Source organism: Chelonia mydas, chromosome 11, assembly GCF_015237465.2.
Source record: "Chelonia mydas isolate rCheMyd1 chromosome 11, rCheMyd1.pri.v2, whole genome shotgun sequence".
Taxonomy (NCBI): Eukaryota; Metazoa; Chordata; order Testudines; family Cheloniidae; genus Chelonia; species Chelonia mydas.
The window spans coordinates 61,400,177-61,424,266 of record NC_051251.2 but is presented as its reverse complement, the minus strand read 5'-3'; the positions used below and the strand labels follow the sequence as shown (position 1 = coordinate 61,424,266).

General features: G+C 48.3%; 1 protein-coding gene across 5 annotated transcripts in view; it reads right to left on the bottom strand.

Annotated features, from left to right (window-relative positions):
• NRP2 (neuropilin 2) overlaps nt 1-22,945 on the bottom strand; it is a 121,938-nt gene extending 98,993 nt beyond the window's left edge. The window contains exons 1-2 of one of the 5 annotated variants that reach the window (XM_037912001.2): nt 22,104-22,945; nt 1,179-1,356 (exon numbers count right to left, since the gene is read on the bottom strand). In XM_037912001.2, coding sequence (XP_037767929.1) covers nt 1,179-1,356; nt 22,104-22,176 — 251 coding nt within the window. In that variant the 5' untranslated portion in view covers nt 22,177-22,945. Of the gene's footprint in view, nt 1-1,178; nt 1,357-20,645; nt 20,755-22,103 lie in introns of those variants that run through there. The other 4 variants (XM_037912000.2, XM_037912002.2, XM_037912003.2 and 1 more) reach the window with 4 other exon arrangements.
• Between the last annotated feature and the right edge of the window lie 1,145 nt (nt 22,946-24,090).

Here is a 24,090-nt window from a genome sequence, read left to right as displayed (position 1 = left end):
GCTCTCAATAGGGTTTTCATCAGTAGATCTCAAAGTGCTTTGCAAGGGAGATCAGTACCCATTTTACAAAAGGGCAAACTGTCACCCAGAGAGGGGAAATGACTTGCCCAAGGTCACCCAATAGGCCAGTTGCTGAGGCAGAAATAGAATCCGAGTCTCCTGGGTCACAGTCCAGTGAACTGTAACATTTTTATTACCATGGGTTTTGAGTGACTGCATTTAGCCACCAGTAAGTTATGCAGCTCTGCCTAAACGCACAACAATAAAACCATGATCACGTCCCTCACTATTTTGCCTAGATCACCTGTGTTCATTTATCTCCATGGTCAGAGTTCCTGCTCCCCCCCGCCCGCTACGGTACATGGGCCTGATCCTGCAAAGTACTGAATTCCTTCAACACTCACCGACTTCAGCACTGGTTGGATCAGGGCCTATGTGATCAGAATGGGCCACATCCTCAACTGGTGTAAAGCAGTTGAAACCATTGACGCTATGCTGATTTACACCTGCTGAGGATCTGGCACCATAATTTTCAATCTTCAAAAAATTCACCTAAGATTGTGCTGATTGTTTTGTGTCAGTGGACCTGATCCTAGAGTCTGATATGTGGATGCTATCATAAATCAAAGGGAATACTATGTGTGGAAAGACTGCAGAATCAGCCCCATTTTAGGAGACTCTAAACTTTTCCACATTTCAGACATCCCAATAGTTGGTCACAGACTCCGGAGGGTACATACTGGATTATAAATCCACAGAGACCACATCATTAATTCAGTCTTTAATGGTGCCTATTGATGCTGTTAATTATTTACTAGCTGCTAATTGATTTTCCTGGATAACCCGCTTCCTGGTCTCTCCTTCAAAATCAGAATTCACCAAGTGTAGCAGATCAGCACCGGTGCAGGGAACAGAACCAACACCTTCTATGTGCCAAGGATCACTATCCGAGGCTGGGATTCAGACCCTTTCCCTTTGAGTGCAATGGAGTCACACGACAGCCTGCTACAAGGTAAGCCAGACTCTGAAGGAGGGTGACATAGCGAGGGATGCTCTGGAGACTGGGGCCACCACCCAGTTTCCTGTTTCTGGGAGTGCTTGGTCCTTGCCTTTCTAGTTAAGAGAAGAAGAGGAGGAGGAGCAGATTATCTCGTAAAGAAGAAGAGGAAGGCTCTTACTTGCAGTCATGTTTCTCAATTTCAAAATGAGGGTTGAAGTTGAGGATAATCTTCTGATTTGCTTCCGGGGCATAAATGAGCCACTCGCAGTTCTGGTGGGAGGGGTAGTCCTGTGGGTATCCAGGTGAAGTGATGTAACCAGCATCCTTTGAATTCAAACGACCCCCGCACGACTGAACTGCAAAAATAACCAAGAGAACAAGTGGCTGAAACTGGCTTATGAACTTCAAAACGTTAACATTTATGCCTTTGGTTGTCTGATAAAGAATGTTTAACGGGCCTTTATGGCAGCGCGGTCTACAACTATCAAGCTAATCACTGGGTGCTTACAGTGAAGGTGATTATTATATACCGCAATCCTCCACCCCCTTCTACACACACACATACCACATTTTAGGCAGACCAGAAAAGGCCATAAACGCTCCTGCCTATGCAATTACAGATGTATTAAAGAAGAGGCAGTGAGATATCAGATCATTTGGAGCTGCATTTATTTTCTCCCCTCTACTGGCTCTTTTACAAGCTTTCTATGGCACTCTTCCATAGAAACCACAAAGGCCCTGTACAAACATTGCTGGATGAAAATGCTACTTCCCTAAGTTGCAGGGATATATTGTGCATCATCCTCATGTTGCAGGTAAGGAAACTGAGGCACAGAGGGTTAAGTGACTTGTCCAAGTTCATACAGAAAGTATGTGACAGAGCCAGGAACAGATCCCTACTTGCCTGGCTCCCTGTCCCGTGCTTTAAACCACAAGACAGTCTTTCCACTCCCTTCTTCCTGCCCCTCTTCTAAGTACCTCTCCTCTCAGTTTTGTCTCTCTCCTCTTGAAACACTTCAAGCCAGCGGAGCAGTTAGAATTACAGACTCTGATAATCAACAATGGTGGTTTTGTGGCCCAGAAATGGCCTGGTAACAATTACATGTTGAGCAAAGGAAGCACTGTCAGCTTTGGGTTATAACAGGCCCTAGAGGGCGATTTCATCTTCAAAAAAACATTTAATCTTATGAACACCACAAATCTGATTTATTATTTCATTACTCGCTGGGAGGAAAATCTGCATCATAGAGTCAATTGATAACATACTAAGATTCCGAACAAGGTCTCTTTCTCCAATAGGCATCTATATTTTACGTTCCTTGATTCCCACAATCCCAGCAGAGCAGCCATCCTTGCCACCACTGCGTGCCATAGCTGGCTCCATTCAGCCGATGGTGCTGCTCCATGGCAATCCAATGGGGGCTGCCAACCAGATGATGCTAAGCCAACAGCATCAAGTGGCTACGGAAAGTGCTTGAGTCACCTTCCCGGATGCAGACACTATTCAGACAACAAAGAGTTAAGTCACTCCTGTAGCCTGACCCCTGGTTCAAAGACAGGCTTCCTCCTCCCTACCACACCCAGCCCAGACTAGAACAATGAAATAGACACAGTGGAAGCAAGTGCATGTGTGTATCCACTCATTCCCAAGCTATAAACCAGCCCAAGTCCACTCTTGTTAAGGGACTGAGTGACCTCAATTGTCACTGAAGCCATATTTGGGAAGTGTACCACCCGCCACTGAAAATGTGGGATGTTTGTGAGTAAAGGCTGAAATTCCTCAGCACCAGGAGCGCTTAGCCTTGGGAAGGTTTTAATTTAAGAGCCACAGCAAACCAGGAGGAAAGAATAAGACGGGGGGGCGAGGGGGAGAGGAAATGCCTCTGAGATTTTGCGCCGCTGGCATCAGTCATGCTTCAGTATCACCATCTGCATGAAGCAGCAAGGCCTTGTGAATTATAGATTACCTCTCAGCAGCCACCAACAGGACTGGATCTTCTTCGCTACAGGTGCAGTTCAGCCATTCCCCAGCCTGGCAATATTATTGTCTGCGCCATTTCCACCTTAGACAAACGAACAGCTTGTCAAGAGTGCAAATGCAGAGGGGAAAGAAAGGGCACGCGGGTAGCACTGCACTAAAGCCGGACAGTGAGGCTTTAAAGCCAGGCCGCCTCCCCTTGTTCCAGCTCTGCTGTGCTAATCTGCATTAGATCACAAAACAGAGCCAGGCCGTTTTCTTTAAGGGGGATGCACAATCTTGTACTCACTGACAAAGCACAGGAGGGAGCGTGATCTCTAGCACAGATGAACAATTACACCAGGTCTGACACAAAGGCAGAGATAATTAGCCCATCACAAATGAGCCCACTTCTGAAAGTTACTCCTGTGCCTTTTTAGGCAGACTAAATGACATTCCCTCTGGGTGCTCTGTGTACTGCATACACCGCAGGACAGCACTCATACAGGGTTTGTAACAGCTTGCGACTGGAAATTTAGGCTTATCCTTTGGGAAGATTTAAGGCCAAGATCCTTAGCTGGTGCCAACCGGCCTAACTCCACTGATGCCAGGGAGTTAGATAGAGGGAGGGATAGCTTAGTGGGTTGAGCATTGGCCTGCTAAACCCAGGGTTTTGAGTTCGATCCTTGAGGGGGCCATTCTGTGTGACAGTTGTTTTTGGGGGGAGGGATAGCTCAGTGGTTTGAGCTTTGGCCTGCTAAACCCAGTGAGTTCAATCCTTGAGGGGGCCATTTAGGGATATGGGGCAAAAATTGGGGATCGGTCCTGCTTTGAGCAGGGGGTTGGACTAGATGACCTCCTGAGGTCCCTTCCAACCCTGAGATTCTATGAACTACTCCGACTTACGCCAGCTGAGGATCTGGCCTTAAAGGTGTCTGAATGTAGAGCAGCAGCTGCCCTATAGGCTGCAGAGGGTGTAATTTTCCAGTTTGTATGCTCCTCTGCCAGCTCTTGGCAGGAAAACCACAGCCCGGCAATCAACTTGCCCCGTGCCAGTCTTTCTGCAATGAGAACCATGCAGCCAGGTGGGACGGTTCTTAAGACATCACTTCAACTTAACCTGCTGCTTCCTCCCTGCAAATTCCCTGGAAAAAGAAAGGGCACGTGCTACATACAGACCCAGCGGTGAACAATAGCGACAGGAAGCCTCCTCAAAGGAGGAGGGGTGCTCTGTCCTCCCCACAAGGGAGTAATCACTTCCTTTGCCACAAAACAGGACTATTTTATCCCCTCCTAGTTGTTGATTTTCTAAACCATATTCCTCCTTAAAAATAGCTTTCTCCTCGCACCTCCAAGGGCATCGCTGCGACTTTCCCTTTCCCCAAATAAAATAAAATCCTAAAAAAAGCACGAGAAAACAGATAAGAGCTGAGGACTCATAGAAACATCTGGTTTTGTTCCACAGAGAGCTTGCTCAACACAAAAATATTTACAAACGCACATTCTTGCGCAGATCTCTTTCCCTCTCTTCTGAAGCACATGCACCTACATGTGGCTATGTGGATTTTAGACAGATAGGCAGACAGATCGGCGCGCGCGCGCACGACTGAGAGAATTCACCTATCTGTTGATGCCGAGATATTTATGTGTGATTCACACTTCACTCATGTACACACTTCCACACCCTCCCATAAAAATTCACACATCATTTGCACACACGTACACCCTTCTAACGAAGATAAATATTGAAGCTGCAGACTGTTTTTCTTGGAAAGGGTGAAGTCTTGAAGCAATGAAAACAAATTCAATCCTTCCATTCCTCATCATCCTCTCTCCAGCTTTTTCAACATGCTTACCCACTAGACTGGTGCCACCAACTAGTCACAGGATTCTAGCACCCTTACTCACGCTGAATAACAGAATGAATATTCCAGAGGAAGTCCCAATAAAGTCAATAAGACGACTCATGCATTAAGGAGATCCACCATGTGAACGTGGGTATCAGAATCTGACCTTTCGTCTTTCATTCTTGGCTGATAAAATGAGGTGCAGAAATCCTACTTTCACCCCAAATCTTGGGTTCACACATTGCTGTGTAAACCCATACCAGGTAGACAGGGCAGGACTGACCGATCCCATGGGCTTGATTCTTATCTTCCACAAGTTTAAACCCTGAGTATTTTCACTGACTTCAGTGGAGATACTCCTGATTTATACCGGGTAGGTGAGATCAGAATCAGGCCCGACTGTTTTACACCCAAATTCCATTTATGATTACAGTCTAAAAGACAAAATGTAATTGAACTGAATGAAACAAACAGATGGGTGGGGGGCTGCATTTCTCAGACACATAGATACTAGGGAGATCGACAACTGTGTTTCTCTTTGTTACTGTTAGAACACCACACCTGCAGGAACATGTCACCTGCTACTCTAACAGGGCCAGAGGCTGCTGTGGCATTCCTCCCTTAGCAGCCCCATTGAAATAAACAGGGTTGCAAAGGGTATCCACCACAGCAGCAGCTGGTCCGTAATCAGCACTTAGATACTATGACGGTGGATATTACATCAGCTAGATGAGGCCTCATAAAGCAACCCTGCCTGACCAAATGATCTAATGGCTCCTTGGGGGCGGCTAGACAACTTGGCGCTGGTGCCAGTCCAGCTTCCAGTGGACAAATGCCCTCACTACAAAAATGCACCATCAGAATGGTCACCCCTTGTTGGCAGCCCCAGCGGAGAGGCCAAGCACTGATGTGCGTGAAAACTGAAGGCTAGTTTACATACTGCATTGAAACAACGGTGTCATTTTAAGCCAGTTCAGCTTAACTGGTGCAAAAGGCTGTGTGGGTGTTCGCATTTCAGCAAAAATCAAGCTTGTTTCAATTTAGCTTAAGTCAGTTAAGTTGCCTGATCCTTAGATTATGTATTAATTATATTGATTACTTAAGAATCCACAGCTATCACTTTGCGGGTTGACAGGTTCTTGCCCCAAGATCAGGCCCAGTATTATTCAAATGATTTTATAGTTGGGAACCCTGATGTGCACAGTTGCAACACTCACAGTATAGGAACTCTTTTATATTTACAAATATAGTTTATTAATACATTTAGCACAGTCACAAACACCCCAACTCAGTAAGGTAGATAGAGATACTACAGAATCTACATCTGCACACCCATATACTCACATCATCCCTTGTAGAACAACCTGAAGTGTTAGCCATCATCTTCCTCATCACCATCACCTTCCCCCTCATCACCAACGGCCATCATTCTGGCACCTCCCCAGGACTACATCTCCTCCTTCTACTGCCCCTAGGCTGCGATGCCACTTTTATAGTATGTTACACTGCCGTTATGTTTGATGCATATTCAGTAGGGGATTTTTCCCCTTTTCCTTATTTGTATTTCCTCACCTCACTAATGGTGCAGTGTCTTTTTCCTAGAAGTTAGCATAGCAATGATCTCAACTTATTATCATACATGTCAATTCATTACCATGGCTCTTTTGTGAGTAGGTATCACATTTGTTATTTCTGTCCTAACTGTTTTTTTCGGTTCTTTCCAAGTTCCAGGCTGTGATGCACCATGAACTTAGAAAGCCCCCTATGCATAGGCACCAACTGCTGGAGCACCCACAGAGAAAAATTAGCCGGTGCATAGCACCCATTGGCAGCCAGCTCCCCTCTCTCCCTCCCACTCTCACCCACCAGTGGCCTCTGCCGATCAACTCCTCTCCCTCTCTCCCAGCGCCTCCTGAACGCTGCAGATCAGCCGTTTCGCGGCATGCAAGAGGCACTGGGAGGGAGGGGGAGGAGCAGGGAGGGGGTGCGCTCGGGGGAGGATACAGAAAGAGGCGGGGAAGAGGTGGGGCGGGGTTGGAGCGGGGGTGGGAAGAAGCAGGATATAATATAAACCTATAATAAAACAAACAATCAAACCCATAAGAAAATAAGAAACTTATAAGAAAAGATATATAGGCAAGCAAGCAGGCTAACCTTAGATGTATCTCTCTCATGTACCTGTTATGTACATCAGTTCATTGCCAGGAAACTTCTGTGGTTGACTCATGTACCTGGGGTCAGAACTTCCCCTTAAACCCTATTTTCAGCTCCCCAAATACTTTGGGTTTTCTGTTGGGCCGTTTATGTGTGCAAAGTTTATCTGTTCAACGTTCAGAGGCTTCAAGACTTATGCTAACTTGCTGAAGCTAATGTCTTACAGGATACAGGCCTGTAGGTTTCTTATATTACTGCTGAATATAATGCAAAGCAATGAATATAATAAAGGCAAGCTAGCCCACTGGGCTAGACAGGCTTAAGCTAAACAGAAATAAGACACGCTTAAACCGAAATCACAGAATCCACTCAAGCTGGTTTAACTAAACGGGTGCAAGTTTGTGTGTGGACAAGACCTGAGCCACCCTTCCAGCCCAGGTCAGGACTTGAGGCACGTAGGCTGGGCAGGGTAAAGGAAGCGGGCACTGCTGCTGTGCAAGCTGTGTGTGTTGTGTGGATTAAACAGAAGACGTCAGTATTCAGCGTGCCCTGGCAGCTTTCACCAGCCTTGAATTCACTTAATAAAATTAAAATGAAATGTTAAATATTAGCCAGGTCTGCTAAGGGCCCAGTATGTTCCGCCACTCAATAGCTAAATGCGCTGTTTGGAAACCGCTCTCCCCTGCTCCCTCCCAGGCTTGCTGGAGGAGTGGAGCTAGATCTAGGGTTGTGGGGAAGCAGGGGAAGCAGCAGATCTCTGGCTTGCTCCTCCCCTGCCCTCAATCACAGGGAAACTTCTCTAAACCAACTCTACAGTGCTGCCATGGCTCTGGTAGGGGCAGGGACAGCTGCTCTCTTGGGCATCATCCTCCCTCAGATCATTCCCCATGACCTCACACTGCTTCCCCTGCCACACTGGGAATGACCCCTGGAAGGTTGATGGGAAGGCCATGGTAATACAGCTCCCTGAATACTGTGCAATGTAATGGTGGGGAACCAAAGGCCTGAGGCATCATATAAAGACATTGGAGACAGCACAAAGGCTCCAGCCCTCCAAAGGTGTCCTGAGAACTGCAAGGTTTCCCTACACAGCTGGGTTTGGAGAGCTGAGATCCTTGCCCACTCCGTGGTGCAGAACATATTTCCCCTCATCTCCCCATGGGAAAATTAGCTCTCCTTGCTGAAATTCACTGGCCAAAATCAGCCCCTCACATGCATGTGCACACCACTCCCTTTGAAGTTGGCATGGCAAGCATTACACATGTGGATCAAAGCAGATGGTTGGGCCCAGGGATCTGCCTAAGAGATTATATGAGAGTGCCCTGACGCCTTTGAATGCTATGAAATCTTGAGCGAGAGGGTGTTCTCCCACTGAGTGAATTTTCTGCCAATTAAATCCCACCAGAGTTTGCTGACATCAGAAGAGCAGGGTTCAGTGCATCCTCTGATCTTGGATGCAAAAAGCAAAGGCCAACTCCATGTGTAACTTAAACTTACCCTAGCCAAAGAGGTGCATTTCAAAATAAACACATATGCTGCAGCCACTCAGAGTTGGTGGCTTCCAACAAGAAACCACCAATAAATCTTTTTGATTCACTAGGGTCATATTTGGTTACGATGCTGTTATAAATATAAAGGGAAGGGGTTAAGAAGCTTTGATACAGTACTATACAATCATAAAAGCTGTTTAGGGCAAATTATGGCTTCTAACATCACTCTTGTTAAAGCAGATCTAGTCAAAGAGGAAGATTACTTCCCAAATCAGAGTGTGAATGTTGTAGTCCTCTATGAGTTTACTGTAAGAGCGCCTTTAGCCAGAATTCACCTTGAATGGAATGGTACTGAGCATGAAGTTATAGCTGGTGTAAGGAAGTTATTGCCTAAGGATCTAAGGATTGGGGAAGATGTTAAAGCTTTGTTCAGTCCAGGTAACCAGTCACGGGAAAGAAATGATCTTAAACCTGTGTCTATTATGGGCAATGATTTGCCTGTGGAGGGTTTCTCCAAATGTTTGTCTGTGCAAAAAAGCAGTTTGTCTGTGAATCAAGTTTCTGAATGTCTGTCTAATGTCTCAGAAGTGAATCTGGAATTAGATAAAGAGCAAAAAGAACTCATTGGTCAGGACAATGTTTCTCAGGAGCAGATCAAAGTGGCTGATGCACTCTCCCGTGAAAGTTTCCAAAATCAACTGGTTAAAATCGTCCTTGAAATATAAAAAATATTGTTAGTCTTTATACAGTTAGTAGTATATCTACAGATGCATGTGTCTTAGTAATTCTGTTTTTTCCTAGAGCTCCAGGAAGAAATCAAGCCAGTGTTTCACACTATCTGTGATTTGGGGGGCGTGTCATAAATATAAAGGGAAGGGGTTAAGAAGCTCTGATACAGTACTATTAAATCCTCTTACCTGTAAAGGGTTAAGAAGCTCAAGTAACCTGGTGGCACCTGACCAAAATGACCAATAAGGGGACAAGATACCTTAAAATCTGGGGTGGGGGGAAGGCTTTGTCTGTCTGTGTGATGCCTCTGCCCAGGGACAGATCAAGAAAGCAAGCAATCCAATTCCTATAGAGTTAGTAAGTAGTCTAGCAAGAAAATGCATAAGATTTTCTTTCGTTTTTGGCTTGTGAAATTCGTTGTGCTGGAGGGAATGTGTATTCCTGTTTTTGTGTCTTTTTGTAACTTAAGGTTTTGTCTAGAGGGATTCTCTATGTTTTGAACCTGACTGCTTGTGAGATTATCTTCCATTCCATAATTTCACAGAGGTGCTTTTTTTTTACCTTTTTTCTTTCTAATAAAGTTCTGTTTCTTTTAAAAGCCTGACTGATTTCTCTATGATCCTAAGACCCAGGGGTTTGGGTCTGTGATCATTTTGTAACCAATTGGTTAGGATATTATTCTCAAGCCTCCCCAGGAAAGGGGGTGTAAGGCTTGGGGGAATATTTTGGGGGAATAGGAACTCCAAGTGGTCCTTTCCCTGATTCCTTGTTAAATCACTTGGTGGTGGCAGCATACCCTCCAAGGGCAAAAAGTTTGTGCCTTGGGGAAGTTTTACCCTAAACTGGTAGAAATAAGCTTAGGGGGTCTTTCATGAGGGTCCCCACATCTGTACCCTAGAGTTCAGAGTGGGGAAGGAAGCCTGACAGATGCATTCATGCAAAAATAGCACATGACATAGGAGCAGCTCTTGCTCTTATACCCATTCAAGGAAGGTGACAGAGCTGAGACATTCCAGCACCAGGTAGTCAGTGGGAGTTCTGCCTGCACGAAGAGTGAGGATCAGGCTAGGTAACATTTTGTGGAGAGTCACAACCAGGACTTTAGAACCACCAAAGAGGAGGCTTCTGCCCAGAGAAGCCTTTGGCTGAGCCCAGTGCATGCTGGGACAGGACTTTGGGGGCATAACCAGAGCCATGTGAACACACACACTGAGCAGACATGAATGATCTATGAAGTTTATGTACTTCCCTACCAAGTCCCAGTGCCTTGATTTAAGGAGCTCCCAATAGCTGGGCGACATGCAGGCCCTTTGAGTCTGTTTGTTGTATGCCAGAGTCCTAGGAGAGTGAGAGTCAAAGCTCCTTGATGCCAAATTGGGAGCATCTGCAAAACAGCAGGGTTACCCAGGCACGGAGCCGTAGGCTCAGTTTCCGTGCTGCCCGCCCCTACAAACTGTGCCTGTCATCTGGCCCACAGAAAACAAATAAGCTTTATCTGGGTCAGGAGTATCGCTCAAGTACATCGGAGTTAGGAATAAATGAGACCAAAGAGCCAGTGTTCCCCGAAACCACAGCCAGGAAGAAAGAAGGATGCGAGAAGTGGGCTGTGAGATCTCTGTCTGAGGGCAAAGAGACAGGAGGGGAGGACGAGCAGTTGTTGCTTATTGGCGGTCAGGACTCCATCCCCTCAAGCTGCATTCTTTATGTACTTTTTTTTTTTAAATGCCATGAACACTGCCCGCGCTCCACTCCCTCCTCCCTCACAGGCCCAAAGATCTCTGCTCCTCGGAATTCAGCACAAAGGAGAGATGCCCTAAAGCAGTGTTTCTCAAATGCGTCCACCCTGCAGCCATGACAGCCTCCTGGGTGGTGACCGGGGACCCGTCCCTCCCTTCCTATTGCTCCTGGATGCACTGCCCTGCACCACCTCTGGAGACATGTGGGGCACAACGCTGCTGGAGCAAGGTGAATTCTCGACCCACCTTGGTGGCGTTCGGTGGTTAGGCGGCAGGCTCCAGCTGTGGGACTTTGGGAGCCTGGCTGCAGGGCTTTTCTGGCCATGTGGCCTCAGTTTTGGGCTCCAGCCCCTGGCTCTGGACGCTGGCCCCGGCTCAGGTCCCAGGCTCCAGTCGTGTGGCAGCAGGAGTCAGCCCTGGGTGCTGACCCCTCTCTCCAGCCACGAGGCAGCAGGCTCCAACCCCCAGCTTCAACTGTGTGGTCCCTGGCTCTGACCATGCAGCGGCAGGTGCTGACCCCAGCTCCAGCCATGCAGGCTCCCCACTATTGCCCCAGGCCCTCGCTGCCTCCCCAGCCCCCCCATCCATCCCCCATTACCGTGGACCTCCGCTGCCTTCCTGGCCCCACAGCCATTCCCCCAATGCTCCTGGTCCCTGCTGCCTCCCCCTCAAACCCCCGATTTAGGGCTTAATTTGTCCTGGGGCTTGTTGAGAAAAAGTGTGCTGTGAAAAGTGACATTAATGAACATACAAATATCACTTCACAGAATTATTTTTATTATTGAGGCTACAACAAACCCCACATAAATAAATTACAATGATTTAGATGTGTATCCGTGTATATTTATTTGTTTTTCCTAAAGTTAATTATGTATTTTAGGAAAAAATGTCAGTGTGGCAACAAAAAACTTTGTTGTGAGAACCCCTGCCCTAAAGACTCCTTTTCATGCCAGCACGTATCCACTTATAGCTCGGTAACAAAGGGATCCTGCCACTGAGCGCCCTCAGCTCCCAGTGACGTGAATGAGAGTTGAGGGTGCTCAGTGCCTCCCAGGATCAGACTCTGAGCACCAATTCAGCAAACCACACCCATTCAGTAAAGCACTTAAGCACGTGCTTAAGTCCTTTGCCTAGGTAGGAAAAACTAGTGTTCTAACACCTTGGTGGATTCATTATTATTAACACCATCCACAGTGCTTTAGAAGTATCTGTATAGGTTTGTATGGACTTCCACATCACAGTGCTATCTGAGCCCCTACCATATGATAAGATCCTTGTCCCAGGGAGCTTCCAATCTAGGAACATGAACAGGGATCAAACACCACAAATGTGATATCTCTGATTTAAACATTGCTTAATGATCGGTCAAGGAAAGACACGCAGCACAGGGGAAAGCTAATAAGGTTAGCTATTTTAGCCCAAAAGTGGAGGTCATATTTAACTGAGGTGTCACATTGGTTTGATTTCTGTTGTGGGATAAAGTTTCAAAGGCTTCCTGAACAACTTAATAGATACAGATATACACACACATGTAAATGCACTTATTTAGCTATACAGCGCCTTCTGTAAGATGATCACAAAGTAATTAAGCACACGCACAAACTGTTCAGGACTTTATAAAACGGGAAGTTCCCCAGATGCCACCCCATCTCATCTGGGTCCCTACAAGCTGCACTCAGAGTTTAACTAAATTTCATGCTAGAGCCACAGCTAAGCCGATTGTAAGGGCATGTCCGTGATCTGAACTAGGATTTTGTTTTATTCAGAGTGACTTCAGCCTGTCACGAGACAGCCTCATAAAAACTCTGTCTGGGCTTAAGCAAAAAAGAAACGAGCCAATCCATCCGGCTAGGAATGCAGCCGTTTGACCACTTCCTAAGGCAACTGGGAAGGGATACAAAATATTTACTTCCTAGCACTGGACAGCAGTGAACGGTGACCTCCTGGTAACGGATCAAATGGAACTGTTCCCTGTGAACTTTTACAAGGAAAAATCATAGTAATTTTTTTTAAAAGTGACAAATTAAAAGATTTCCAATCTTTGTACCCTTCTTTGCTACCTTAATCCAGGGAGGAACTTGAAATAGAAACCTAATGCTAGGACAACTAGAAACTCTTCCCTGAAAATCACAGGGCCAGAACCTCAGCTGGTGTAAATCAATGCAGCTAGATTGATTTACAGTAGCTGAGGATCTGACCCCTAGCCTTTAAAAACTCTCATTTCATTTTAAAAAAATGTTACTTTGATGAGATTTCACATCATAGCCATTTCACATAATGCCACCTGCACTAACCTCATTATTTGTCATCTGATATCATAAACAAATGCAATTCCAATAGGGCAACTGATCTAATAGTGTTAGTTTATATTTATGTCCACTCTTCTGCAGGCCTTACTGCAAATGCAATTCTGGAACCATTGGTGATAGGTCTGGAATTACAATTCATGGCTACTCCAATAGTCATTGGAGTGGAGGAACAAACAACATTAAAACTTTCAGGTCAACAAGGAACAGCGTCTGTTTCCACTTGCTTTTGTATTATAATTCCGAGCAACTGAAATTGCATAAAAGACTACTACTGTTTCATAGCGATATCTAGGGCTTGCAGAGTGCTTTTCATCTGTAGATCTCAAAGCACTTTGCACACAAGGTATCATAACCTCTGTTTTACAGATGGGGAAACTGAGGCACAGAGTAGTGAAATGACTTGCCCAAGGTCACACCGCAGCACTGGGAGTAGAACTAGGCCACAGAACATAATAAGAAAAATACTGTGATCATCTTCCCCCTGCAAAAAGGCTGGTGTGGGGATGGTGGAAGAAGATTAAGAGGCAATTGACTTCCATGAATTAAAGAAGGGACCATGCATTCACCTAGGATACACGTGTAAAGAGCTTTGATCTCTTCTGATGACAGGTGTTATATAAAGCTGAAATTAATATTATTGTTATTACTACAATGCCAAGAAGGAGATTCTGCATCTTACCCCTCCACCACCACCACCACCACCCCCAACTCCATAACACCTTCCAGGATCATGTCTTATTTCCTTCTGTATCCAACGCCTATTGTTGCAATCCCCATCCAGTCAACTACCATTCCCTTCCTCCCCTTCACGGGGCCAGGCTCTCCAAGGAGAAGGATCCTTATCAGAGGTCCTGTTGAAACTACTGAGCAAATTAAACGGCTTTACACTGAGCATTCAGCACTATGCTGTCCAACATGTGTGTCAGTAGCATGCTAATATGCACCGCCACACTGGACACAATCCCCCTGCTGTCATCTTCCCCCATTCTTCTGGATTAGATAATAGTTCTTTTATGGAGACACAGGAGGAGATGGTATTATTTAAGAGCCTTGCTGGGCAAAAGCTATTTTGTCTTTTTGATGGCTCTCTCAAATGCAGCTACTGCTAAACCTTAATACCAGAGGAGAAGTTATTACACATTCTGGGAAATGCCTTAAATACATTGTTTCCTGCTGAGCAAACATTCAGTGGTCACAGAGGAAAGGAAGTGTGGGTGTGGCTTGCAAATGAACATGTTTCTTTACAGCTCTCTCTCCCTCTCCCCACTCTGGAAGAGAGAATTCCAGGGCAGGACTAGGTTCTGAGGGATCCCTCTAAGAAACACAAGCGAAGTGAAAATGAATGTTATTGGCATGGAAGCCTATTGGCTTATTAGCCCTATCATTTGGAGGTGGCCAGAGAAGGCCAGGTTTTCAAAACCCAAACCAAGTGTGGTTCAGAGCCAGGTTCTGAATCACCAGAGCTCAGGGTGTCTGTATACAAGCTAAAAGAAAAGGAGGACTTGTGGCACCTTAGAGACTAACCAATTTATTTGAGCATAAGCTTTCGTGAGCTACAGCTCACTTCATCGGAGCTGTAGCTCACGAAAACTTATGCTCAAATAAATTGGTTAGTCTCTAAGATGCCACAAGTCCTCCTTTTCTTTTTGCGGATACAGACTAACACGGCTGCTACTCTGAAACCTGTATACAAGCTATCACTTTTGTCTTACCTACATAATGGGCAAATCAGAAAAGACCCAAAACAGGGGTGGTTCAAGCTTTGGGTCCTATTTTTCTTGAATCATCAAGTCTGGAGGGGAAAGGGGTAATTCAGATAAAGGTTCCAGTGCTGTCCACCCTCTTCTATTAATATGTGAGTTCACTTTGCATGCCAGCTAATGCAATCTTCATCACGATCCCTCCTCACGACACTTGGATCACTTCCTCTACATCTCTCTAAGGAAAAGGAACCACTCTAAGAGACCTTTTAAAAAAAAAACCTAAAGGCACAAAAGAAAATCCTTTCCCCCAAACAAAATTTGTAGATGAAGTCAAAATGACAGCAGGTCACCTGCAAATTTTTTTTTAAACACCAAGTCTTTGTTTAACAACCAGGATTGGGGCCCAGTCCTACAAGCCCTTAAGTAAGCAGTCCCATTGAATTCAGCTGGACTACTTGTGTGAATAAAGGCTTACTGGGATGAGTCCTTATTTTGAGGGGAGACGAACAGGCTGAACAATCTGGACCAATTCCTGAAGTCCTCCTTCAGACAAATCTCCCACTGAAGTCAGTTCTTGTGTCTATCACTGCACAGGGATAAAGTATGGAGAACATCTTGGCCCTTTGAGACTTTGATGTGACCTTGACTTCTGGGAGATGACCCTTTGATTCTGACTGTGATTAAAACCATGCCACTGTAGCCCAAACCACTGCAAAACTGTGCTAGCAACAACCCTGATCTGTGTGGATGCCGCTACCACAGTTTCAGCCAGTGTGTGTGAAGAAGGATTTTGAAAATAACCTAGTTATCCCTTTGTTACAATTAGAAATGGGTCAAAGGGCTCTTGTATGATGAGGGTAAAACTAGAGCTGTTCACGCCTCCCTCTCACTCCCCAGTGTGTACATTCTGTCATCTTTCCCTGCTTTCTGGATTAGAGACCCCAAGCGGGAGATCCTAAGATGTGAGACTTGCTTCTGCGACTTCACATCACAATGGAAGAGAGTTTAGCAGCTTGCAGTTTTCTCTCACACTGCTGCAAATGGCCCCCACCATCCCTGCTAAATGCTTGCTCCAATATTTCAACTTCAGATCGGATCACGGTGTTCAGATATATACGATGTATTTATACAGCACAGCTGGTCTGTCAGAGGTCACATAATTTGGCAGCCATCCCAGCGCTTAAAAATTAATTTTTCCTTATTAATACAACTGGGGGTCCCACAGGATAGGATCCCAGCCTTATCTGAACCTGACAGCTTCCTAAACCCTGTGAAGGATGCTTTCTCCTCTAAGGCTATCCGTGATACAAGGCCACTGTGTCCTGGAACCCAACTGCACTAGATCCGGTTAGGAAGCCAATCCAATGGCCCGTGCAAAGTGACATATTGTTGAAGTGGGGGAAATCCACCTTCTTCAGCACAGCTTCCCAGAACGGAACTAGTTTGCTTTCTGATCTCAGCCCCTTTAGCCTGGCACAATGTACCTAAAGCATAGAGTAAATAATCGGAGGAGGGAAAGCCAGGAGATGGAGATGGAAAGTGTCTCCTAGAGCCCTCTGGGGAAAAGCATGTCTGCCTGCTACAGCAGACGCCACAAACAATGATAATTCTGTGCCAGAAAAAAAGTTAGAAAAACAAATACTCCCTTGACATGGGTTATAGTCCCTCACTGAGCACATACTCATATGTTTTAATGAAGCTCCTGGCAATTGCCGGATTCCTAGTCTAAAAATCCTTTCTCTCCCAGTAAGTTTTCTGTTAACAGCATAACAGGATTTTAAAAGGCAAAGCAATGAGTGTTTGTGTGCCGCCCACGCATGTGTGCATGCAAGTGGGTTGTTGGTTCTGCTAGATTACAGAAGTCATTTCTAAAAATACCAGCTTTTAGGAAAATATTTGAAAGTCTTTACAAGTGAGCATTGCTCAGAGTTCCATAAACATCATCTGAATCACTCTGTTCTTGGGTCACTCAAAACCTTTACTTTCTTTTTTGATTGCTTTTGTAACTAGCTGAGGGGAGATGAAAAACACACAGACGTCCAACCATCAGATTTATCTTTCCAGGGTCTCCAACCCACTCCCTACATAGTTATCTTAGTCTTTGCTTTACTACAAACAAATTGGCAGCTGCACTGTTTATCTCTTACAGTAAAAATGACTGCAAGAGGTTTTTTTCTGTGTGGATTATCATATTATTGTCTATTAAAAAATCTCTCCCCTCTCTATTTACATCCCTTGGGGGAACTTAAAGAGGGACTTTCATAATGGGGGTAAGCTTTCAAATACACCAGACTTCCAATATAAATCCATCCACCTCTGACATGTTTTTCTTACCATGTTTGCTAATTACTAAAACTACTTGTATATAAATCAGCGTGTGTGCCCTGTCACAGTTTATTTTCTCTTATTGGATTACACAATGATGTCATATTCCAGTATTTGTGATATCACAACCATTTCCTTGACAACAAAAAGTCTGATGTCAAACAGGATGAGAACTTCATTGCAAATGCAAACAGCACCGGAGGCTGGATTGCGGGGAGGAGGAAGGCACTCACCCAAATATTTTTATTGAACTGCATGGCACTAGGGAATGGTAATGGGATACAGAGCCCTTCACCTCTAGGAACCTGATTCTGTATCTACTCAAGGACATGAGGGCACACAGCACCTAACAGAATCAGAGTTGTGTGTGTTGCCAATTCAGCTGTTTTCCAACGTCCCTGTAAATTCAAACACCCCTCTGATTTCAATTGTTTCATCGAACAAAGCCATCCCCCACAATGTCCCCTTTCAGACTTTGACAAAACCCTTTTCCCACAGGTGCCTGCGCTGACATGGGAGAGTAAAGTAGGTGTAGTTCCAGTAACATTGACTGAATCTCCCAGAGAGCAAAGTCTTCCCATTTTGTAATTTGAAGTGCAAGGCTTGTGGGGCAGAGGGTGGGGTGAAGCAGGAGAACTTACAGGCTTGTACCTATGTGTCTCTGTGGCACAATGGGTCAGGGCGTTCAACTGATAAGCTCCCAGGGTGGGAGGGATAGCTCAGTGGTTTGAGTATTGGCCTGCTAAATCCAGGATTGTGAGTTCAGTCCTTGAGGGGGGCCCTTTAGAGATCTGGGGCAAAAATTGGGGATTGGTCCTGCTTTGAGCAGGGGGTTGGACTAGATGACCTCCTGAGGTCCCTTCCAACCCTGGTATTCTATGATCCTAACTTGCAGGAGAGACCTGTGGATTTCTTCACAAGACCTTTTTTAAGAAAAACAACTGTCATTTAGTGCCATCTGGTCCATAACAAAGGCAATAAATGTCTTCTTCAGGAGCATTGTTATGAAACTCCAGGGATAAATCTGGTCTGACAGAGATATCCAGGAAAGGGATGAACTCAGTCAGGGGCAGACCTCTAAAATCCCCACCAGGGCATCATTTGAGCTTCTTTGTGGCATATATGGTATGAGTTAAATTGAGGTTCTCAAACTGTGGGCTGGGACCCAAAAGTAGGTTGCGACCCCATTTTAATTGGGTCACCAGGGTTGGCTTAGACTTGCTGGGGCCAGGAGCTAAAGCCCAAGCCCAAACACCTGGGACCGAAGCCCAAGTCCTGGGCCGTGGGGCTCAGGCTGCAGGCCCTCTGCTTGGGGCTGAAGCCTTCTGGCTTTGGCTTTGACCCCACCACCACCATCAGGGGCAGTGGGGCTCAAGCTTTGGCTTTGGACCCCCCCACCTGGGGTGGTGGGTTTGGGTGGGCTCAGGTTCAGTCCCCTCCCCGCCCCCAGGGTCATGTAGTAATTTTTGTTGTCAGAAGGGGGTCGCGATGCAATGAAGTTTGAGAGCCCTGAGTTAGTTAGATGGTCCTATAGTTGGAGGAAGGGGGGCCCTCTAATAGGGAGGGTGTAAGTGTACATTTGGTCTCTAGTAGAGAGTGGGTGTGGTTTTTCCCTCTAATGGCTTGTCCTGAGACGGGGGAAAGAACCTACTACTTATAATCAGCTATGGCTTCCTTTCAGCGGACAAGCCAGTCGTTTTGGAGCTGAAGGGCAGTGTTCAACAGGTCCCACCGCTGCAAGTGTGTGTGTCGGTACTTGTGCCCGCTCCCTGCACCGCATACACTCTTTACACTCAGCCTAGTTCCTAAGTGAACAGATGCCCACATCATCACCCCCGCTAACGGGCAGGCCCTTCAGAAAGGCCAAGGGCTTAAGGGGCAGGGACCGTGAACTCCCACACACCCGTGTTCTGTCTGGGTCAGGCCAGGGCTGTGAAGGCCGGTGCCTACCTTTCAGGAGCACTAAATTCACAGGGAAAAAAGATTCTTAAATAATAGCAAAACAAACCCCAACAGGACTGTTCTCGTCCAATCCCTTTGGTATAAATGATCTAGTTTCCTCTACCAGGGCACTTCCCCTTAAGGGAGCAGGACCTAGTGCACCCACAGACCAGCCGCTGCTGTGCTGCCCCCAAACTAGGCTCTGGCTCTTTGGTGCCGGTGAAGAACGGCAGTTCAGCCCAGCTCCGGCCAACGGGAGCTTACTCACAGCTCTGATGTCCCCTATTACCTGACGCTGGTTTTAGGGAGGAATCCGGCCGCTGAAATGAAGCATTAGCCAGAATTTCCTCCTCACCTGGGAAAAGCAGCAACCTCCCCTGGCTCATTTGCAACTAAAATCACCTGTGGCGGAGCGAATTCTCACTCTCTGACACTGGGGGGAGGGGAGACATATGCAAACCCCCCCCCCCGATGCAGGCAGCCCCTCCAGAGAGCCCGGACCAGAACGGGCTGGTGGCAGGGCGCGGCGGAAGCCGGCAGAGGCCCCCTCCAGTCAATGGGCGTCTCTGGCTGCGCGGTCTCGCCTCCGGCTTGGGCGGGGGAACGGCTCCGCGGCCAGGGCTGGCACTGCCGGCCCCGCCTTTCTCTCTGCTCCACTGGCCCAGGCAGATCGGTGCCGAGGCTGCCCGTGCACACGAGAGCCGCGGCAGCGGCAGCAGTAGGGGGAGGGAGACGCTAGCACCAGGGACCAGAAAGTCCTGCCTCGCTAGAGGAATGGGGACGGGGGGTGCTGCTCCATTGCTAAGCCGTCCCCCCTCCACTCCAACACTTGTCAGTCCCTATAGCCCCCACCCCCGTGCTCTGCACAACCGAGGAGGCATTGGAGAGGCTGGGGGGGGGGGGACAGGCTTTAGCCGGATCCCCCACCCCTCGGAGCTGGTTTGAGTGTAAACCCCATTACAAGGGTTTCACGTGAAAGTTTCTCCCCCGCTGCCTAGCGCGCTGGGTCTTTTCCTGCCACGCCGCTGGGCCCGGAGCCGGCAGGGAGAGGTGAAGGAGGGACATGGCAGCAGGCGGACCCTGGGCGCAGGAGGTGTCAGCACCAACAGGTCTACAGGAGGCAGGCGCCCTCCGCTGCGGCCCCGATCCTGCTTCGCGGTGGATTGGCTGGCAGCAGGATCCGGCCCCAGCGGAGGGAGAGGCCCCCGGGCCCGCACGGCTTTCGGTGCACGGCCCCCCGGCCGGGGGAAGGCGCAGAAGGGTCTCCGAGCTGCCCTCGGTGCGTTTGCAAGACGTGCACCGCCCAGGGCACATTGCGCGCTGCATTTCTGCCGGGCTGAGCCCCGTGACAGCCCAGGGGCAGGGCGGAGCGCTTCGGGGCACCCCGCCGCCCCCCAGCATGCAGCCCGAGCCCGGCTGCAATTCCAAATCCAAAACCCTGGCACCATTTTTACCTTAGCCGGACTTTGGCACCCCCACAGAAGGTGCCAGGGTGTTTCCGGGCTTCCCAACGCCAGGCACTTGTTCTGAATGAGAGAGACCCTTCCTCCTCGGCGCCCGCCCGGGGGGATCCGCAGTGACAGGACCCGCAGGCTGGGGTGGCACGAATGAAATAATGATGTTCACTGACATATACCGGGGGGGGGGGGGTGATGCTAGCTTAGCCTCGGCTCACCCCGCCTCCCGGCTGTTAGCTAGTGGCTTCCAGGAGTTGCACATATTTTAATAACCACGATAAACAGTAGGGCATGTGAGGTTTGTATATTTATTTTTGCGGTGGTCCCTCCCCTCCCTCCCTCCCCGCCTGGTCTGTCTTATCAGGGTTTCACTCCCAGCCCAGCGGTTAATGAGCTGGAAAGGGCTCTGTCAGATCTCCGGCGGAGTCATGAAGCCGAGCGGCTCTAGTGTGCCCTTCACCAGGGAGGAGGGATTTCGCCAGCCACACTCCAGTCTCTCCAAGGCTGTTTTGCGCAGCCCAAAATGTATTTACCGATTGTCAGAATTAAACAGTGGATTGGAATTTGATCGGAGTCTCTTCGTTTCCCTTATCTCAACACAGTTTGTCCTCATCCCTCCACTCCTCCCCCCGCCCCCAATTATTTCTCTCTTTTGGCAACTGCTTAGGAGCGAATTCCATCAAGAAAAGTTTCTAACCACTTCAGAGGGCTCCTTAGACCCCTGAGGTCCGCACTGTTTGTTTTCTTAATAAAAATGTATATGGACTAGCTCCTCTTTCCCTGGAAACACAGACACTGAAAGGGGGTGGGGGGAGAGAAACATCCCCAGTTGCTACAGAGCGGGACATTTTATTAGACAGTAGGCACAAAATGACCTGCTAACAGCCATGTGGGTGGGGTTGGTTTTTTTCTTTTTTTGAAACCGCCACCCCGGCTTAAAAACACACAAACTTTGCTTTCCTGCCTTGCCCATTCAAACCTTATTTAATTAGACTTGGTAAATGTATCTCCAACCGAGTGGCTATAAATTATTTATGCCTTTCTGGCTGGGTTGGGGGGGGGGGCGGAAGGGAACAAAAACCACCAGGGAGATATGTTCTGCTTCAAAACATTAAAAAAAAAAAATCTCTCCCGAAAACTGTAATGCAAAGGCTTTGTTTGTTTGTTTGTTTTTAAAAAAAAACCTTTTGATTTATTCCATATGTGACATCTGAACACAGCCAAAGCCTGTCTCCGTGTGAGTGTGTTTCAAAACATAGACACCCAGACCTCACCACGCTGCATCCCGGGAGGGGAAAGTTGTGTTTCCCGCAAGGGGAGAGAGTCCCGGCTCTCGCGAAGCAAACCTGCCGTTGAATTGTGTAACAACGGGAAGAGCGGGCGCCTCGTCGGCAGGCTTTCCAAGGCAAATGAGTAACGCGCGCAGCTGAGGAAATTAACTTTCATGTGTCTTACCTGCTTCGCCTAGCACTCCGGATCCAGCCAAGCACAGAGCTAAAAATCCCCAAACGAGAGGCAATGTATCCATTTTTAGCGGGGTGGGTGGTGGTGGTGGGGGGGTGTTTCTCCCCCGCTGGCTTTGCTAGGGGCTTTCCTCGGGAACTGGAAGTCCCGCTGGTCTTCACCCCGCACCTAAGAATTCCCTCGGCAAATGTCTCGGGTTGTCTTTCGCTTCTCCTCCTCCTCCTTCTCCTCCGTGCCTTGGCGTCCTGCCTTGCACAGACCCACTCGCAGGAGCAGAAGCCCGGGAACTCCTTCAGGGCCGGCGCGAGGGAAGCCGGCCGCTGCTTCCCCTCCGCCCCCCAAAATCCAGTCTACAAACCGCGCGTGCCTGCAACACGCGTGTGCGCGTGTGTGTGTGTGTGTGTGCGCGCGTGTCTGCTCTCCACAGTCCCTCAGCGTGTCATTCCCGTGAAGGTGCCATCACCCCCCACGCTTCCCGAGAGCCCGCGGCAGGAACGACTCGCCGGGGGCATCGCACCGCCCCGGGGCTGGCGGCTCCCGCCGCGGCGTGGCGGTGGCCGGGGCGCCGGGCAGGGGCAGAGGCTGGCGGACACGCCGGACGGGATGGTTCACGCGCGACTGGCCGGGCCGCCGCGAGTCGTGGGCGCGCGTGTCCCCCCCCTGCACACGCGGACACACACGCGGACACACACCCCCCCCCTCCGCGTCTCTCTCTGGAGAGGTTCCGGCGCGCAGCGCGGGGAGCCTGCCTGTGCCTCCCTCCCGGCTCCTCGCAGCCTTTTCAGGCCGCCGCGCCCGCATGTCAGAGCGGGGAGGCAGAGCTATCCGATTACACGCTCGCCCAGGGCCCGCCCCTTCTGGGTGCCCCCCCCCCGGAAAGCGGCCACCCGGCTGGCACCCAGCTCCCAGCCCGGCTCCAGCCGCCCCGCCCCGGGGCCACACCAGCTGGGTCCCCCTCTCGGCCCCCACGCCCCACTCAAGCAGGGGGTGCGCGTGTGCTGCCGACAGCTAACCAGGACCTGGCCCCTAGTGGACATCACAGCTTCCTCCAGACACCTAATCCAACCCCCTGGGCTCCCCATGCGCCCCTCCCGCCCACTGGCAGCGCCAGGCTGGGGCCATACTCGCTAGAAGATGAGAGCCCTGGGTCAGACCAAAGGTCCATCCAGCCCAGCATCCTGGCTCCCGCCAGTGGCCAATGCCAGGTGCTTCAGAGGGAAGGACTCCAACAGGGCAGTTATCAAGCGATCCACCCCCTGCCCTCCAGTCCCAGCCCCTGGCCCTCAGAGGCTTGGGGACAGCCAGAGCATGGGGTTGCATCCCTGACCATCAGGGCTAATAGCCATTGATGGACCTGTCCGCCACTCTTCAGCCTTGCCAGCAAAATCAATAGCTACAGAACCTCCAGGCTGAGACCGAGCGTGGCACATTTTAGCCCCCCAAAGGAGAATTCTTCACAAAGATATGGGCAGATGTAGTGGCTGCTTTGATGTAACCTCAGCTATACCCAAGGTTAGCAGGCACCAATACAATCCTGCCGCAGATGACCAGGTCAACGTCCAAAGAAAGAGAACTGTCAGCAGCCTTGAATTCATCGGACATTCTGATTCAAATCAAGCCAAAACACTCAAAAGTTCATTATACTTTTCCTTATGCCATGAAAGAAAAACAACGTTGCGTTGGCTGCTAAATAATCACAAAATTAAAATACTTATTTTTCATAATGATCAGGAAAGCATTAATTGATGGTTAGATTTTTTTTTTAATAACTATGCATGCTGATGTGTAAATGTTATTTTGGAATTAAACATTTTTGTGGGAGTTCAGCTAGGTATAAAATGGTACTGTTCGTGCAAGGGGAAACAAAAACAAAAAACCAGAAAGAAGTCAGTTGGAAAAGAGGACAAATGAAGACCTGAAGAAACTTTTATCCTGATGATAGCAGAGTCACACATGTTCCAAGAAGCAGAAAATTTAT